Source organism: Anguilla rostrata, chromosome 9 (assembly GCF_018555375.3).
Source record: "Anguilla rostrata isolate EN2019 chromosome 9, ASM1855537v3, whole genome shotgun sequence".
Taxonomy (NCBI): domain Eukaryota; kingdom Metazoa; phylum Chordata; class Actinopteri; order Anguilliformes; family Anguillidae; genus Anguilla; species Anguilla rostrata.
This window is the reverse complement of record NC_057941.1, coordinates 22,721,489-22,739,676: the sequence shown is the minus strand read 5'-3', so window position 1 is coordinate 22,739,676 and position 18,188 is coordinate 22,721,489. Positions and strand designations below refer to the sequence as shown.

At 45.6% G+C, this 18,188-nt stretch overlaps 1 protein-coding gene across 5 annotated transcripts in view; it reads right to left on the bottom strand.

Annotated features, from left to right (window-relative positions):
• Positions 1 to 18,188, bottom strand: part of pknox2 (pbx/knotted 1 homeobox 2) — a 78,799-nt gene that overhangs the window by 9,341 nt on the left and 51,270 nt on the right. For 4 of the 5 annotated variants that reach the window (XM_064351085.1, XM_064351087.1, XM_064351084.1 and 1 more), the window contains 8 exons: positions 11,813 to 11,984; positions 10,215 to 10,400; positions 8,132 to 8,261; positions 7,630 to 7,727; positions 5,816 to 5,935; positions 5,332 to 5,408; positions 4,434 to 4,612; positions 1,340 to 3,134 (listed from right to left, as the gene is read on the bottom strand). In XM_064351085.1, the coding sequence (XP_064207155.1) occupies positions 2,875 to 3,134; positions 4,434 to 4,612; positions 5,332 to 5,408; positions 5,816 to 5,935; positions 7,630 to 7,727; positions 8,132 to 8,261; positions 10,215 to 10,400; positions 11,813 to 11,984 (1,222 nt within the window). In that variant the 3' untranslated portion in view covers positions 1,340 to 2,874. Of the gene's footprint in view, positions 1 to 1,339; positions 3,135 to 4,433; positions 4,613 to 5,331; positions 5,409 to 5,815; positions 5,936 to 7,629; positions 7,728 to 8,131; positions 8,262 to 10,214; positions 10,401 to 11,812; positions 11,985 to 18,188 lie in introns of those variants that run through there. The other variant, XM_064351090.1, reaches the window with a different exon arrangement.

Genomic DNA, 18,188 nt, shown 5'->3' with positions numbered 1-18,188 from the left:
TTCCAGGGCTTTTCTGAAGGGCTTATAGATTACCTGCGAGCAAAGAGCGTCCCGTGGATGCTATCGATCCCGGCCCTAAGCAAGGACTCAGCTTAAAAGCCACCGTAGTGAGTCAGTGAGCCTAATCCGCTGCGCCCAGCCTAATAAAAGCACTCAAGTAAAACACACAAAAAGGTAAAAAATAATAAAAATAAAAATAAAAAAACACACAGGGGCAGAAATAAAATGTGAACTGAAAACAGAACTGCTCATAACCCTGATGAAACACGCCTCCAGAAAAAGCAATCACTTCTGTTTGCTGATTGTGATTATTTGTGGGCGAAGTACGCCACTCTTATGCGTCATATTTTCTACATGAGCATTAGTGCTGTGAGCACACTGTCAGCACCTTGAATGAGAGTCTAGGGTATGCACTCATATACATGCATCTTGCATTACCTGTAATATGGTATTCACATCTATTCTTACCACTAGCACTACTCATGATATCCACACCTTTCATTGCCTGTATTATCCATCTGCTTTTAAAGACATTCCATGACATTGCATGGCTCACCAGGCTCTTTGTGAGGTCACCAGTGCTCTCTTTCTTCTTAATGATGTTCCAAACAGTTGATTTTGGTGAGCCGAAGGTTTGGCCTATGTCTCTCAGTTTTTTTAATTTATTTCTCAGCCTTATAATGGTTTCCTTGACTGTCATTGGCGCAACTCTGGTCCTCACTTCACAAATGCCTATAACAAACCCCAACGCCAATCAAAAGGCTAGAATCTAAACTAGATATTGAAAGCTCTCTTATACAGTACCCGCACTAAGGAAGCAATCGAACACACTAATGACTAATCGGAAACACCTGTGATTCCATCATGAGGCCCTGAAATGGTGGAACTATTTATGAAAATGCTGTAATTTCTACATGGTACAACCAAAATGTACGAAAACACCCTTAAATAAAAGCCGAGAACGTGCACTCTAGCCACACAGTTTGATTACAAATCTAAAATTGTGGAGTACAGAGGCAAATAAAAAAGTATTTGTCCCCAAACATTATGGAGCTCACTGCATATCATTACAACATAAATTATCCGCAATATAGTATTTGCCTTTATCAATTATATCTTGCGTTACATGTAATATCATATTGATGTGCGGCTCATTACACATTTAGTTACATTTAATGCGGTTTTCACCTACATCACTGCACCATTACCTGTAATGTGGTACCCAGCAACACCCGTTCGATCTTGCCAGTCTCACAACCCATGTTAAACCCAGGGGCCTTCCAAGCACCCCAGGACATGTTTAGTCTTGTAGATTACTTTAAAGAAATATTGAAACCAATAGATTAATCTCTTTTTTAATAATTAAAAAAACATTCTATTGAAACACAATAGATTATGCCAACAATGTGTACAAACAAATTAAAAATTTCCCTATGTGTAACTTGCTTTGAAAAGGAAATTTCGAAAAGCAAGCAAGATCGATAAAACAATTATGAGGAACAGACTTCACAAAGAACAATTTCAATGGACATCCAAGAACAGATTATCTTTTTTCTTTTTTTTTCTTCTGAACATCACATCAGAAAAGGCTAATTTGATTTTTGAAGATTGTTTAGCACAAAAAGGCCAGAAATACCCTTCACAGTTTTCAACTTTCCCTCACACAAAATTGACGGGACCCTTTCACGCTCCACCTCCTGTTCCAGATGAGTCCATCTCACAGTCATCTGTAAGTCTCTGCTCATCCTTTCAGAAGTTCACCGTTAACATAAGACCCTCCTGTCCTGTAGGCCGAGAACCAGGAAATTGCACAGTGTGTCTCTGCCCTTTATTTCCTACTAGTTTTTAAATCTGTTTCGTTTTCTTGGGGGGGGGGGGGGGGAGAAGTGGGAAACGGTCTGAGAAACGGGCGCAGAGGTCACCCGTGTTGCTCGGTCCTGGCTCACTTTCAGAATCAAACTCGTCTGTTTTTTCTCACGTCTCCGATTGCACCACTTCAGCTGAGGATCGCACACTCTGGACGTAGGTCTGATTAGACTGCCAGAGGTTAACAGAATGCAAAAGAGCTGTAAGTCCTTAAGTCCTTCGGGTGCACTGGAAGTATAAAGTTTTCCTTCGAAAAGCTGAGAAAAAAAACGGTAATGTACACAAGCGTTCACTGACCTTTCAAATGAGCGATTGTTTGGCGAACCTCAGAAGGTCAGATATACCAACTTTGTGCTGTCTTTAATTCTCTGTTGTCCTATTAATAATGAACTATTATAAATCATGCGTCTAAGAAAACATCCATTTGTGACAATGTAGAGTTCATGTCTATCTGAGACAAGAAATGATAAAGAGCATAATGAATTCGACCTGAGAAGCGATGAGTCATTGAGTAAACAATGACATTGGCATTCCAGAGAATTGCAGCTGCTTGGCCAATGTCACCCTCTTGTAACTTAAACATTGACTTCCATACATAAACAAATATTATTATTATTATTATTACTATTATTATTATTATTATCGTTGTTGTTGTTGTCTTGTTTATTTTTTGTTGTTGTTATTTGAACACACCGAATCAATAAGAGCTTGATGAAAACCAATCAGCGCAGCTCTTGTGGAAATAAACATCTTTACAATCTTAGATAACGCGGGACTGCTAACTGGCTCCTCCGCGCCGGCGCTCTGTCGAAGTCTGAGGGTTTGGGTTTTGCGCTGTGCTGTGCTGAAAGGCGTCAGCATGGGCGAGCCTTCCGGTTTGAACGTGAGCGTGGTCTTTGTCCATGACGATGGGGTATGCATACTGTGTGTGCTGTGTTTGTGCAGTGTGGATGCTCCGGTTCTGTGGCCTCCTCCTCCTCCTAATGCTCCTCCTCCTCCTGCTCTTCCTCACTCCAGGCCCTCGTTGTGCTCCAGGCCGAGGTCTCGAATGGCGGCACTGTGCAGCCGTCTCCCTCTCTCCCCCCTCTCCTCTTCGGCCTCGTCCTCCTCCTCCATCCCCTCGTCCTCTTCCTCCTCGTCCTCCTCCTCCTCTTCCTCCTCCTCCGTCCCGTCCATGGAGTCGTCTGCTCCCCCCAGCATGGCCTGCTGCATGGCCAACGTAGCTGAGTCTGAGGACAGAGGCTGCAGGTTGTCCATTGCCAGGGAGCCTGAAGGACAGACAGACAGACAGACAGACAGGCAAGCAGACAGACAGACAGACAGACAGACAGACAGACAGACAGGCAAATAGACAGACAGACAGACAGACAGGCAAGCAGACAGACAGACAGACAGGCAAACAGACAGACAGACAGACAGACAGACAGACAGAGAGTGCATATAGATTTTGGTTTTCTTAGGTCCTCAGACTCAGCATAAATACTTCAGATGTGACAGACACAGTAAAAGAATGAATAAGCCAGCAAATGAAATCACTTTTGAGAGAAACATTAACAAGAGACTGGGTGACACAGTAACTGAGATTACGGCTAAAACAGAAATTGAGTTTATAGGTGACAGTAATTAAGATAACAGCTGAGACAGTAACTAAAGCCCCTTTCACACAGCTAATACCGCATCTGATGCGGTAACAGGTTCCCTTTCCCACAGAATTTGTAATGCGGCATTCGAGCCGTCTTTACCTTTCACACACAGCAGAACTCAACTCTAGTGAATGAATTGTTTACCTTCCGTTACCATAGTAACACACTTGATGTAGGCCCAAAGCTATAACGCTACTTGTTATTTATTTTCGTTGCAATCTTCTTGTAATTTCCGGCAAAACAATCAAACAAACATGTTACATTTTGAAGTGCAAGTGGTCGCATTTTTTATGTTATTAGTTTTCGCGTTCTCAATGCATTTACAATGTGGGTCCAGGTATTTCCTCTGTATGGCATTTTTTCGGTTGAGAGATAGGTGCGCGTGAACGCAGATCTGTAACTTAATTTGAACGCCGCCCAGAAAGCAGTCGTCGATGCTGCTTTCCGTTCCCACAGGATAAATGCGGTAGCCGAGGCGCCTCGAAAACACTGGGAGAGGCGTTTTCGATGCGGTATTTTAAAAGCCGTCACAACGTGTTCACACAGACATAAGTGCGTTATCGAAGCCGTCTCGAAAAAAACTCCTTTTTTCTTCTGTGATAGGGGTATATGACGAGGTGAGATTTTCAAGATTTTTGCCCAGACAGTAACTGAGATTATGGTAGAGATAGTAACTACTTATATATGAAATGATGACTGAGGTTATACGTGAAACAGTAATCAAGGTTATGGGTGAGGAAGTAACGAGACAGGAAGTGACTTCACAGATTACACAGTAACTGAAGTTACAGATGAGACGGAAAGTGAGATTGAGAATTAGAAAGGAGCTGGGGTTTCGGATGAGACGTAAGTGTGATTATGGGACCAGGTAGGACAGAAACAGGGTGCTGGCACTAAAAGCTGTGACTGAAGGGAGAGACTGACTGTCGGAGTTGTTGGCTGAGTGCGCTCCGTGCGTCTGGAGGACACCGGCTACAATGGAGTCAGGCCAGAAGCGCTGGGTCGGCCGGTGCTGAGACTTCATCTTCTTAGCCTTGGGCGCTGGGTCAGGGTTACTGGCGTCCAGCATGGGCTGCAAGATTCGTCTGCGGGCGTTAATGAACCTGAACAGGGAGGGAGGGGGGGAGGAGGGAGGAAGAGGCAGCAGAGAGCGGAGAGACAGAGGCGAGAGAGGGAGAGAGGGAGGGAGAGTGAAGAGATATGGAGAAGAGAAAAAGGGAGGGACAGAATGATGGGAGATAAAAAAAGAGAGAGGGACAGAAGGGAGGGGTGGAGAGAGAAAAATAAGGGAGAGAGATAAGGGGAGAGAATGGAAAGAGGAAGATGAAGAGTGAAACGGAGGGAGAAAGAGGCCAGGGGAAAGGGAGTGAGGTGAGGCGAAAACGATAAAGAGAGAAGAGGAACAAGGAGAGAGCAACAGTGAGAGACAGAGCAGGGAGAGAGAGAGAAACAGAGAGAGCGAGAGAGCAGGGAGAGAGAGAAAGAGAGCGAGATGTGGCTGTGACAAAGATACTCCTTTCATTATATACACACAATGCACCCTTACATAAGTGTCGGATGTAAAGCAGTTTTCATGCACTCCAATGTTTCAGAGCATCCTTGAAACGAACAGAACATCAGTGAAACACAAAGCAGTAATGCAATAACATTATTCAACCAGTAGATGGAGCCATGCTGCTATCAATACAACAATGAAAAGAAAAAAACAGATGAAGGCCGCAAAGAATATAACAGCAAAAAAACGATCGTCTTTAACTTTGTCTGGGGTAACACTGTACAATTTTACATTGTAGTGGTCTGGTATAGCCTTGTGGACACTTACCAGTTGTTGACCTGTAGCAGAGTGAGATTAGTTTGTCCTGCGATCTGTCTCTTCTCATCCTCTGTAGGGTACGGGTGCTAATGAGGGACATGGTCGGAAAGCAAAAACATATTTATGAAAATCTTTCATCAGCCTGCTCATCATTTACAATTTCATGGCAAATAAAATTCCCTGATGTCTTTTACATCAGGAAACTGAACTACTAACTTCTACTAACTAAATTATACTACTGTGCACTCTGAACAACTAAGCCAACATTAGTTAAAGTGCATCTGAACTTCACCAAGTTAAATTTTGCCAGATTCTTGAAGTAAAAATAAAGTTATTGTCCTTGTTACATTTATGGCTACTTCAGTAAACAATTAGGGAAGGCAACATGTTATTATGGTGCTTGAGAAAGCCAGTCCAATTATCCAGATGGAATCAACTCAACACCTATGACTGTCCCCACCCACAACCCCCCACGCCGCTTCTGTCACCTCACCATGAGGTGCTGGAAGAGCCAGGAGCGCATGATGTTGGTGGCGTGCTTCGGCAGGACCCCCCGCTTGTTTTTCGATTTCTTATCGTCGTTGTCCAGCAGCGCGGAGAGGTCCAGGTTTACCTGAGAAGAGAGCAGAGGAAGGAGGCCTAAGCGTTGCCACGGTGACAACAGGCGGGTTCTATCTTCTCTCGCTACCAGACCGTGCATCACCATAGCAACAAATCTTTTATTTTCCCTGGGTTGATATTAAAATGTGAAATGAAAGAACAGTCATTCACATTCAATAAAAAACACATGTATAAAATAACTTCTATCAGCAGTCTTTTTACCAAAACCTGTCTTAGACTTGTGTATACTGTAAAACTTTCTTGTAGTCACCTATACTGTAAACTTTTTGTAGTCACTTGACCAATTCTGTACTGTGATACAGGTTCATGAATGTGGGTCAAGTTGAGAAAATGGCACTATCCACAGCTGAATGGTAGCCACATTTCTTAGCAGTGATTCATTAGTTTTGGTAAGTACGTGGGTGCTTCTTTAAAATAACTTAATCCGGAGTGTCGAAAGACCTGCGTGGATCTTTCTGGCCGAACTCTGTCTGGAACACGCACCATTCTGTGTGTGAAACCTACGGATACAGCAACACAGCGGGGAGCTGTACCAACACAACCCATTTATACAGGCCTAAGAGGGCTCATTTCAAGCCTTTTCAAAAGCCATCTGCACTGCATGCCAGTTTGGATTCTCACACCATTGCCTGCTTCCCCAAGATAATAATAGTGCAATGGGACCATGCCATATCTTTCCATGGCACCGCTAGGTGTAGATTCAAAGTGCGAAATAACGGCTGCATGGGATGACTACTTCCTAATTGGAAGTATTTTTCGTCCCTCCGTACATGACAAACATTTTTCTGTGTACTGTATGTGCGCTGAGAAGAGCATTTTTATGTAAGAAGAATTCATACATTTTTAATAATCCATCTGTGGCTACAACAATGTAAATTGTTTGAAGGTGCAAAATATGGCCGCTTAGGGAGAAAAAATGGCTAACATTGCCCTGCACAGTCTTAAAAAGGGGCAAATGAGGGCCCGCATAAATAAAAAAATAAGCAAGTAAATAAATAAATAAATATCCATTTTAAGAATAAGCGTAATTAATTTCATGCAGACACTGGCGAGGCAAAGTTCTGAAAAACAGCTCCCCGCTGATGGTAAAATAAATAAATAATAATCGCACATAAAAACAGCCCTCATTACCATTGCAGCTGGGGTGTCACGTGGAAATCCCTCCCCCCTGCCCCCTCAGCCCTGGGAATGCATGTTCCAGGAAGCGGGCTGAATTAATTGGCAGCGCGGAGCCGGGGTGTCATTACCAGGCGCTTGTCGGGGACGTAGCTGCGGGCTGTGTGCTATTCCCCGCCCGCGTGTAGCGCGCGGCCCCGGCGCGGTCCTGGCGCTTTCGCCGAGACCCGCTGCTGTCTGTCAAACACGGGATCCTCCCGCCAGACTCCCTGACTGCCGAACGTCAGCGGCAGCCTCAGCTTCCTGCCCGAGGTCTGAGCCTGACGCCGGGGTGCCTGTGGGTCGCCTCCCTGGTGGGTGATGCTCCAATGTGACAGGAGGGTCGGGGGGGGGGGGTCTTTTTTGGGGGGCAAAATGCAGTGCTCGTTAGCGTCACCGTTTGGCTTTACGAGCTCTTCAGAGCTTCAGACGCTAGGTTTCCTGTATCTCCTCAAGGGAACGGAGGGAGTGGGCGAGCGGGGGTTTAGGGGATCTGAGGAGGGGAGGGGGAAGGTGAAAGTCACCCCTCACCTGTGCGTTTTGGATCTGGATGGTCCCCTGCGGCAAAGCCTGGGTTAGCACCTGCCCCTGCGATGTCACCATGGTTACCGGCTGATACAAAGTTCCACCTGGTTGACAAAAGACCATGGTCACAGAGGGCAGTGTCTGGGGCACGTGTGCCTTTATTCCATAAATGATGCAGTCCCCCAGTTACAGTTGCTGCGTTAGCACAAATAAATCAATCCAGATGCAGGAATGATGTACTGTGTGTATACTGAGTTAATTCAGTAGCACTTAACCACTTGCAAGAAGCACTAATACCTAAAGTATAGTAGAGTATACTTTATTATTATTTGTATACAGTATCACTGTTGGCAATGGAAAACCTGCTTACTTTTGAGGACAGGATATTGCAGAACTCCCCAAAAAAAAAACAACTCTAGTACCACAGGTTAGGAGGGTTTTTTTTTTTTTCACGAGGGGCAGGTAAGACGGAAAAGGGAAGGAGAGACTGCCAGTGAAGCCGGCCCACCTGACACCACTTGCGAGTTGATGGTCGTCATGGCAACGCTGCCCTGCTGCAGGGCGCTGGCAGGGACCACGATGCCTGAGGGGTTGACGGAGCTGGAGACCGCCGAGGGGGTGGAGCTCTGCAAGAGTTCCTGGAAAGAGAAAAAAAGAGAGGGGGGAGGGGGGCTTTAAACCAGGCAGGTGCCCCCAAAAAGCCCGTTCTGTAGTTACCGTGGGCCCCGTTGCGCTTCATTTGAGACACTAGCGGGGGAACAGATCCCACAATCCCGTGCGCCGCTAGCCGAACACCATAAACATAAACAATATTCCGTCCACGGGAGGTCTCCTGTCAAGGATACACTATGCACCAGGAGATCGAAAAATCAAAAATGCATTTGTGCTACCTACCAAGTCAACCAAACACAAGTCATTAGCTCAGTATTGCCAAAGGCTGTCTCAAAAGAGGAGCGTGAGCAAGACTCCAAAACTAGGATGACACCTGCAGAAACTGCCAGAAATTCCTACCCAAAACCCTTCCCTGAAACAGCAGCTCTGAGCTCCAGCTGACACAAGACGTGCCTGTCAGTGCCTCCCAGAATGTAATTCCTCATTCTGTATAATTCAACCAACCCGAGTTATGTGTCACACGGTTAGGCTCAGAGTCCTCTCAGTAGAACAAGGTGTAAATAAGATAAAGGAAAATCCTGCACGGATTTCCAGAATTTGTGGCTCAGCTCACAGGTTGCATAGTGGAGACTAAGACGCAAGGGGCGTTCCAGTCCTGGCTTGGAACAGTGCTGGATGCCGTCGAGTTCTGTATGTAAATGCTGAGTGCAGACGGGCTGGTCCCACCGCTGTGCATTCTTACGCCTTTGCGCCCAGCGTCAGCTCTTCGCATCGGCGGACGCAGCCTTCGCGGCTAATAGCGGAGCGCTAGCCGTTCAGCCGAGCCGTAGGAACGGCGGGAGAGAGCCGGAGAGGACGGCGAGGAGAGACGAGCCCGTTCCTCCCACGCTGCCTTCACCCCTGACGCGACGCCCGCGTCCCGACCGCGAGCCCGCCCTGATCACCAGCCTACAGTCCGCGCCTGCCTTCCAGAGGGATGAGAAATCCACCGCGAGCAGGCGCCAGACAGGATTTCCATCTCATTAACTTCCTCCTTGTTATTTTCTGGAAAATTACCTATTAAAAATTAAATGTGCGTCTGAACTTGCCGGGGCACCGAAACTCATCAGCCAATTGACATCTCCCTCTTCCTCCACCCCTTCTCAATCCCCTTCTCTCAGTCCGATTTCTCTGCTTGCTGTCACTGTCTCTCTCTCTCTCTCTCTCCTCACCCTTCCTTCTGATAATTTGCGTCTATCGCACAGCGCCAATCAGATGCATGGTTGCTGTGGAAACGGGCGCAGGGAGATGTGGCGACATGGCGGAAACAACAGCATAAAGTTACCCATCAGCCTGTTGGGTCTGTCTGCCCAAACATATGAACTGCAAGCTACAACAGACTCTCAAAGAGGCCTTGAGTGCTGAGGAATGACATTGCCTTTGCTTATGCTAATCCCCACCCTCTCACTTCCTTACTGGGAGCCTATCAGAGAACATTCAGAGCCTGGACGCTATGGAGGCGGAGTCAGAGAGCAGGTGAGATGTTAGGCTCTTCAGAAGCTGTGTAGCCATCACAGCTGCATATATACAGCACTACTTACATCTTTTCAACAGACAGGAGGATCAGTAAGACAGGCAACACTCGCTCAAGAAGCTTTTGTGCTCTGTCTCTGATTTCTCAGGTGAACTCCATGGAAACTAACAAGAGTAAAACCAGTAGCTTTCCTAAAGTTATATAGACGGACAACACTTGGCAAGTTTACTCTGGTGCTAAGAGTATACAATGAGGTTGAGAGACAGCTGATTAATTCAGCGAAGCTTGTCACAAGTGCACAGATGACTTTGTCTTTAATCAAGAGTCAACATTATTCACAGATGTTCAAAATGATTTCAGTTGAGGTGTAATATGGATCTGGTGTGAAGGCGTGCCTGTAAGACAGAAGTTTTTATGCTAGCGTGGTGTCATCTGTCAGCCGTACAGGAAGGTGGCGCTGTCTCACCTGCTGCAGGCTCAGGGAGGTTTGCGAGGGGGAGTAGGGCCCACCCAGGTCGTTCCTCAGCAGGTTGTCGCTGTGCATCTTGGTCTTTAGGCAGGTGATGTAACGGTTGCAGAAGTCTTTGCAGAGCTCGTTCACCTTCTCCAGCTCTAGCAGGTGGATCCGCAACACCTGGATAGCCTTCACCATCTAAGAGGACAGAAGGGGGCGCTCTTGCTACTGTCTTTGAAGGTACTGATAGGCAAGTGAGGGTCCGTGAACCTCAGAGTGTGTGCAGATACAGTGTACTGTAAATTATTGATAGCTTGAAACCATTATGCATGTTCTGTTAGTGAGCAACTGACATTGCATGACAGCGCCACCCATTCTGAGGTTTATGAACTTGCACTCTCCTGTCACTGCTTTCGGGTCTGTACTATATGGGAATTTAGGTACTTGTCACATGAAACGTGGGTATCCCAAAGGTATCAGCCATAGGCCAAGGCGTTAACATTACTTTCCTACCCTCTGGTTACTTAATTCAACAGTTCTGGTCACAGAGCAGCCTCTGGTGACAATCCTAACCTTTCATTTGAAGTTAAGTCGATAATACTCAGGAAAGTCATTCACAAAGTTATATTAAACAGAACAGAAGCACATTCATGCTATGAACACGAACATTTTATTTCTTTTTAAATAAAATGTTACGGTAATCAAATCGAATCAAAAAAATGAATTCGTTCATATTCAATCTCAATAAAAAACGAATCTTAATAAATCTGTCCTAATATAATTCACATTTACCTTTTCCTGCTCTCTGCGTGCACTTTTATAATTCGCAGAGCCAGATAGTCAAAGTCGTTATCAGTGTGTGGGCGGAACAGACGTTTCCCTCAGAGGCCATTTCGGGCCCCTCAACTCCGGGCCCCGCTTGACATTCTGCGAGATTTGAGCCCAGCAGTGGGTGACCGGCTTTTAATCAGGGGGCTCGCTTTTTGAACCCGCCCTTCTGCTGTTTTGCCCACGGTGCACTCTCAAAGTCAGCACTCAAGGGCACGGGAATGGGCGGTAAACCGCCTCGCCAAGGAGGGGATAAATCTGCCAATTACCGCAGTTCATTTAATCAGGGCCCGGTGCCATCTCTTCCCCGGCGCCCGGGCGCCCGCTATAACTGTCCTGGCCGAGAGTTACGGTGCGCGGAGGCCGCCCGTGACCGCCGCCTCGTAAAGCACACAGATGCGCGGGTAATTGACTGCTCGCCACTTGTCGGCCGAGCGCCCCCGTAATGACGAACGCTGACCTTTCCCCCCCCTCCCACCCCCCCCTCCCTCTCTCCCCTAATTTCTAATTACAGCTAGCTGTCACGGAGGGAGGAAGGCTCGAGGAGAGATGGGTAGGGGAATAGTGGGAGAGGAAGAGAGGAAAAGACAGACTTTTTGAGTTGCCCTGCTTGTCTGCAGGGCTTAGCGCACTGCAGGGCTCGTTCAGGAGGCTAAGCATGAGATCACACTAGCAGCAGAGCTCAGCGCTGCGCAGGGGTGATGTGGCTGTACCCCCCTGCCACCAGCAGGGGGTATCGTGAGAGTTGAGGTGTTTAAATTCAGGCAGAAGGCAGGACTGACCAGGTTGTCCAGCTCGGGGTCCTCGCTAAAGAAGGGCTTGTGGTCCTGCTCCTGCTGGTGGACAAAGTTCTCGATGTCCACGTCAAAGCTGGCGGAGGTGATGCACTCCGACCCCTGTGTGGCCTGCTCACACTTCTCAAACAGCAGGGCAAGCAGCGGGAAAAGGGGGTGTCTATAGAGGTGGGAATGGGGGGGGGAGTAGGGGGGGTAAGTGACAAAATAGATCATCAGTGATAGATCATTTTATCAGGCACAGTTCGGTACACATTCTGTTAGAGAGAATGTTAGTATATCAACAACAAGCACAAATGTTTAATGCCTCAGTAAATAAGACAAGAAGAGACAATTCCAAGACAATTTCAAAGACATTTAAGAGAAAGAGAGAAATTACAATAAAGTCCCTATAAACCACTTTCATTCACAAATGACCCCTGAGGGTATCAGCAATGCGCTCAATGCCGAGCTTTTATCCTGCCAAATTCTAGCTGAAACACTAGCAACATACCGCAGCAAACAAATGTCTGAGTATATATAGTGCAAGGCACAACACACTACTCCGGTGCAGCTGTGCAACTGAAAACAAAAGGTGCATTTGAGACACAGTTTGAACAACATGAATATTCACCAGTGAAGAATTCAGGAAACAGACCCTTGCCCTGCCCATATATGTCCAGCTTTTGGGGGGGGGGGGGGTAGTCTGGTGGTAGTTGTAGTCTGTGTGGGCACACAGGAAAGCTGAGGCTCCAGCAAGCACGCCCCAGCCCAGGCTGTAACCCATCGCTCTCATTTGCAGCCTTTAATAGCCCGGTATATTAGACTCTAATCTGCCTGATCCCAATTTAATGCGGCTCCCTTCAGCGCGTGTGAGAGGAATGCTAAGCAGGCCTAGCCGCAAAGAGCTCTGATCTGCAGTCCCTCGAGACTCCGGAGCCCTGGGGCTGAATGAGACTCACACACCGACTCGCTGGCGCCCCCGCCAGGACACCGGTAACAACTACCCCCACCACCTCACTGAATCGCACACCTAGCTGCTGCTGCATCCCCGATCAACCGACTAAAATAAAATCCCTGTCTTTTTAAATATCGTTCATCTATCTGGGAGGAAAAATAAAAGCTGAAAACAAATTCTAACTGTCATCTTTGTTTCAATATTAAAACAAAAACACAAATATATTAGAGACGTGTCTAATACTTTGTAATAATAAACTGAATCTCAGTCCAGTTGTAACTGCCTACACTGAGGCAGCGCTGCTTATGCGCTGAGCGATATTCGGAGACCACGGCTCTGGAGTGAGCGTTGGCTTCAGGTGCCCAAGTCTGCACTCACACGGCTGTGTGTTTACAGTGCTGTTCTGTACACAGCGGCCGGTGGGCCCACGGGCCGCTGCCATGGAGACACGGCACCGCGGGACTTCTGGGATTTAGAGGCCTCATCGGAGAGTAAACACCGGCATTATTGGGAGTCTCATAACCGTAGCCTACCCATACAGAGGTGTAAAAATAAACCTGAATCTAAGAGTAATAAACAATGAGGAAAAAAGCTGAGGGAAGAAGAGCATTTCCATAGGGGGAGAAAGGACAATAAGGAATCATTCCTTTTGTTCAAAGTGTTGGCGGCTTCATTAAGCCCCAGCCTGCCACGATACCTGCTTTTCCAAATCCCAGCTTCAACAAATGGCAATGGAGAGGAACTCATAGAACAACATTGATTTTCTAAAAACACATTTTATTCACTTGGGCCTGAACAATGCATGCCGTCTTTTAGATCCAGAAAAATGTTCTTATTCCAAAAGAGTTCTGTAAGATCATGCATACTGCCATATGGCTGAAGGCAGCCGTTCACCAGTCCACTATCCTTTCTTGTTTCCGTGACCCACTCCAAAAGTTTAAATAACCCTTGCAGTTTTTTTTTCCCCCCACCGATGAAAAAGGGCTTGGACATAGAGGGCGGTGGCAAAGCTAATCTGTTAACCTTTGAAAATGTGCTGCCCAGACCGTTGAAAATGAAAAGCTCCACGCTATTTATCCCTGGAGTCCCACGTTGGCTCTCTGAGGAAGGCTAGATCGGGCTTCAGTCCAGAAGCTTGGGGGAAAGAATCAGGACCCGTGGCCTGCCTCTTTCATCAGAGATAGCGCTTTGCCACTGCAGGTTCCACACGGTAGCAGGCCTACTGTATACAGCACATCTGAAATGGGGTGCCCATGGAATGGGATTCGCTCATATCCTTCCCCTTTTTACAGTAACACAGCTTCCTCCAGACCTTCTGGCAACAAAAGCATATGTATGTATGGAGCAGACAGGCTAACATCCCATGTTATATTCTATGAGACAAAAACAGTCAAGGCAACATATATATAAATATATATATATATATATATATATATATATATATATATATATATATATATAGAACCTGCTCCCCAAACTAAATAGCCTAAACATTAAACAGAATCTGCTTCTTTTTTTCTAAATCAAACATTTGATTTCATATTTATTACTGGGGTAATGTACAGAGCTACACAGCTACATTTTCAGGGTGAAATCAACCCAGAGTGTTTTTTCTAGAGTACATGTCTTCCGTGTTGGACTCATAGAACACAGTTAGAGTCTACTTAAATATCAAAGCCCCAACATATAATACAACAAAAGGCCCAGCCAAATAAAGAATGTTTCCAATCCTGCTGCTGCACGTGGGATAGTGGAGCATGTCAGCTGATCTATTTCAGAACTGGTAAAACTGCATGAGCTACGCAGTCAAACTGAACAGTGTTTAAAGTGATGGTTCACTTTTTTGACATTGCTCCAGTTTTAGCGTATTTTCAATAGACCCTGACAGTTTATGTGTGTGACGAAGAATATTTGAGATATTTACAGAAGTTTTTTTATGACCTGCCAATTTTACAATGGCTAGTATATGGTGATTCAGGGTTTGTGGTCTAAAGAAAGAAAATAAACTACAGCAATGTTATGCCAGCAGAGGTCACACACTTACATTACCTAACTAGTCTTCAAGAAATTACACATAATATTATTTTTGTTTGAACTATTTTCAATGGTGCATGTAACCTAAGACCACTGCTCTCCAAGAAAGAATAACTGGCATGATAAAAAGCCTGAATATATGTGTTTATAATGGTAAAGAAATGCTATAAAATGAATTTGTTCACATTGTACATCCTCTAGAAACATAACATTACTGTACAAGTTGCTTTGCATTTAAGGTCATCAGAAACTTCTGCAAGTATCTAAAGTATCCTTCACTGCATAAAAATACGATCTGGATCAATTAGAAAACATACTCCAAGAACAAAAACCCTGAAAATGAACTATCCCTTTAACAAGGCAAATCAAATGCCTTTGTGCCCCTAGTGGTTGACAGTGGGAATCAGACATATCTGCACTGCAGAGGACTGGAACGATTGACTGGGGTGTCATTAAAGCCCCCATAAAGTAAGATTTACAAGCCTAAGGAGAGAGTCGAGAATCAGCACAGAGATATTCCTCTCCCTGAAAGCAGAAAATAACAGTTCTCCATGAATCAGAGTAAGGGCGATGGAAATGCTGTCTATCTTTTAGGCTAATAGAAACTCGGACGGTAAAAGGAGGATGAAGAGAACAAATCACACAGGGTTTTCGTGCTTGGTTTATTTTTTTTTTTTTGTATAGTTTTTTGTCCTTTGTCTGTTTTTAGCTGTTTTGTTCTAAGTGTTACTTCACAAACTGAATAATTATTTTTAAGGAAAAAAAACTGTCATAGCCCATTTATGTTTACACTGTCCAGACAGCTGAAGATGAAACTACAGCGGAACTGCAGTGGACGAACCCCAAGACGCCTTAAACGGTTCAAATTAGCGTAGCGTAGCCTATTCACCGCCCGCCCTTCCGTGTGAGGAAAGCCCGGCTCTTCGCTCTCTAATGTGTCGGTCGGTTGAAAAGAACAGCCTATTCCATCAGCATGGGTTTTGACAGGCCTCGCGGCGCACTGGGGACGCGGTGCAGCGCGTGTGTTTGCCCTCCTAATCAAGCCCGCTACACGCCCGGTCTCTTTATTAGCGCCCGCTCCGCCGCGGCTCCCGCTGCGCAGCTCCTGATGAGCCTCACCCCCCCCACCCCCCCCCCCACCCCGCCCCCCAGGCTACATGTCGTGAGCTCAATCCTGCGCGGAGGCCAGGGGCAGCCCCCGAATCAGCCCCGGCTGACGCCGCGTCGCAAGGAAACGCACCCCCTCGTTCACCTGCAGAGCCAGGGGGCGTGGGCGTGGGCGGGAGCCAAGCACGAACGAGACTTTGTGCGGTGGTGTAAGCCAAATGGCCACGGTGCAGAAGACATTTGCAGCGACGTTTCCGCAAGTATTTTCCGTATGTATCAGCGTAGAGTTTGAATGCTCTGATTTTCATCTGTTCCCTTAATTTGTTGGTCATACAAAATATTGATTGGGACTAAGTATGCAGACTTTTCAGCCCCTCCAGATGGGAAAAGCTCAGGAAAGGGGTTCCAGAACTTGCCGAATTTGACTACACTCAGAAAAAGGAAAATCTTTTGCCGATTTTCCTTTTTGTATGATAATGTAGGACCTTTCAAAACATTTTCACATAAAAAGGCCCCAGAGATCACCAGCATATTCGCAATGTGTTCATATTTGCAGAACCGGCAACAATAAGCAGGATTTCTGCCGTCAAGTAAGTTCTGTTATTTAACAAAGAGTCACAGAAAAACGCTTGTGTGATAAGCCACTTCATGGCATTGTCTCTTTGGAGTTGAAAAAAAAGAGAATCATGCATCTTTCATATCAAATTACAGAGAACTAGTCATCTGATGAGAGTTACAGTTGCTCACATAACTCTGGGGGATGTACTTATGTTCCCTTGCATTGTAAGTCGGCCTGGCAAAGAACATCTGCTAAGTGAATGTCATGTAATGCAATAAACATAACCAACAACCTCTTGGCTCTGATAAAAAATTGTACTGTATTGCCAAGGGCCATTTAGCACTGACATTTTAACAGACATGACCCTAAAAATACAGATGTTTGTTAAAAGCACAGAGAGAACGCAGCCTCAAAGAATGAGAGTTGTTTGGATGCTTAGATCAGGATGCTGAGAAAGCTTTGCATCAGCAAATGGTTGCAGTTTATGACGCATCACGGAGGCTCACATAGCGACCGTCTCTGCCCCCCCGCTAGCTGTCAAATTAAAAGTCCTCCTGCGGTGTGTGATATGGACTTTCCAGTCCTCTGCTGCGTCATTAAAACCTTTACTTTGTGGATGCCCCCCCGTGTCCAGCATTATGCTGGTGAATGTACGCCGATATCGACTGGGGTTCAGTGAGTGTGTGAGCGCTCAAAATCCTGTCACAGTATGAACATCATGGTCCATCAGGGTTTAACAACATCAACAATTATAACAATAAGAAGATGAATGATCATAAACATTCATTGAATTAGCATCTATATTGTGTATCGAAATACTGTATAGTGTATTCTGATGTTGTATACAGTTAGTGAACAGAAAAAGTAAGCATGGCAGTGTTCCAACATTGAAGAGTACTGGTGGGCTCACAAGAGTATGTGGTGCGTCTTCGTGGCATCGACTGGGTGCTCTCATGCCCTTTAAATTACAGTCAATATCAGTTGTTACTTAACATCATTATTGTTTTGTCATTGCTAAAGCATTTATTTCCAGGAGAAAAGGGTGCCTTTCAAGATAAAAGACATTACCCTCACCCACAGTGCACAAAAAGTCGCCCAAAGGTTCGAGGAGCATGACACTGATGTTATCCATAAACTGTGGCCTAATCAGAAGCTAAACCTGAACTTAATCAAGCATTTACCAAATATTTTGGAACGACTTCTGAGACAGGATTTTCCTAGTCAGTAGGAGTTTATCGAGGTGGACGCTTAGCAACATATTACTCCTGCAGAATTCCAAGTGCTGGTAGACTCCACAGCACTAGCTGTACCAGCCGTGCATACCTATTAATAGCATATTACATGATGTTACATTTTGTTTGCATTTTTTAAAATGTGTTCACAACCTGCATTTACAGTTCCTATTCTGCAAGCTTATCCTCAGCAGTTTCCACCAATCAGCATTACTCTTGTAATGAGCTTTTTAGCAAGACCTGAGCCTTACTATCACCGGCACAGTGCTGGCCTTAAAATTCTCTGTTAGGTTTGTGTTTATTGACCTATACTTTTCTGCACCTCCCCATTTCCAACATTGCTTCTGTAGCTCTGCGTTTTAATGATCTACTGTACATACATCTATTGACAGTCCATTTTCTGTTGTTTAGAAAAGTATAAAGTTTAATTGGAGTTTGGCAAGCATCGAAGTACCCATAAGATAGAAATCACATGCGGGCCATTCCGTTGCTCAG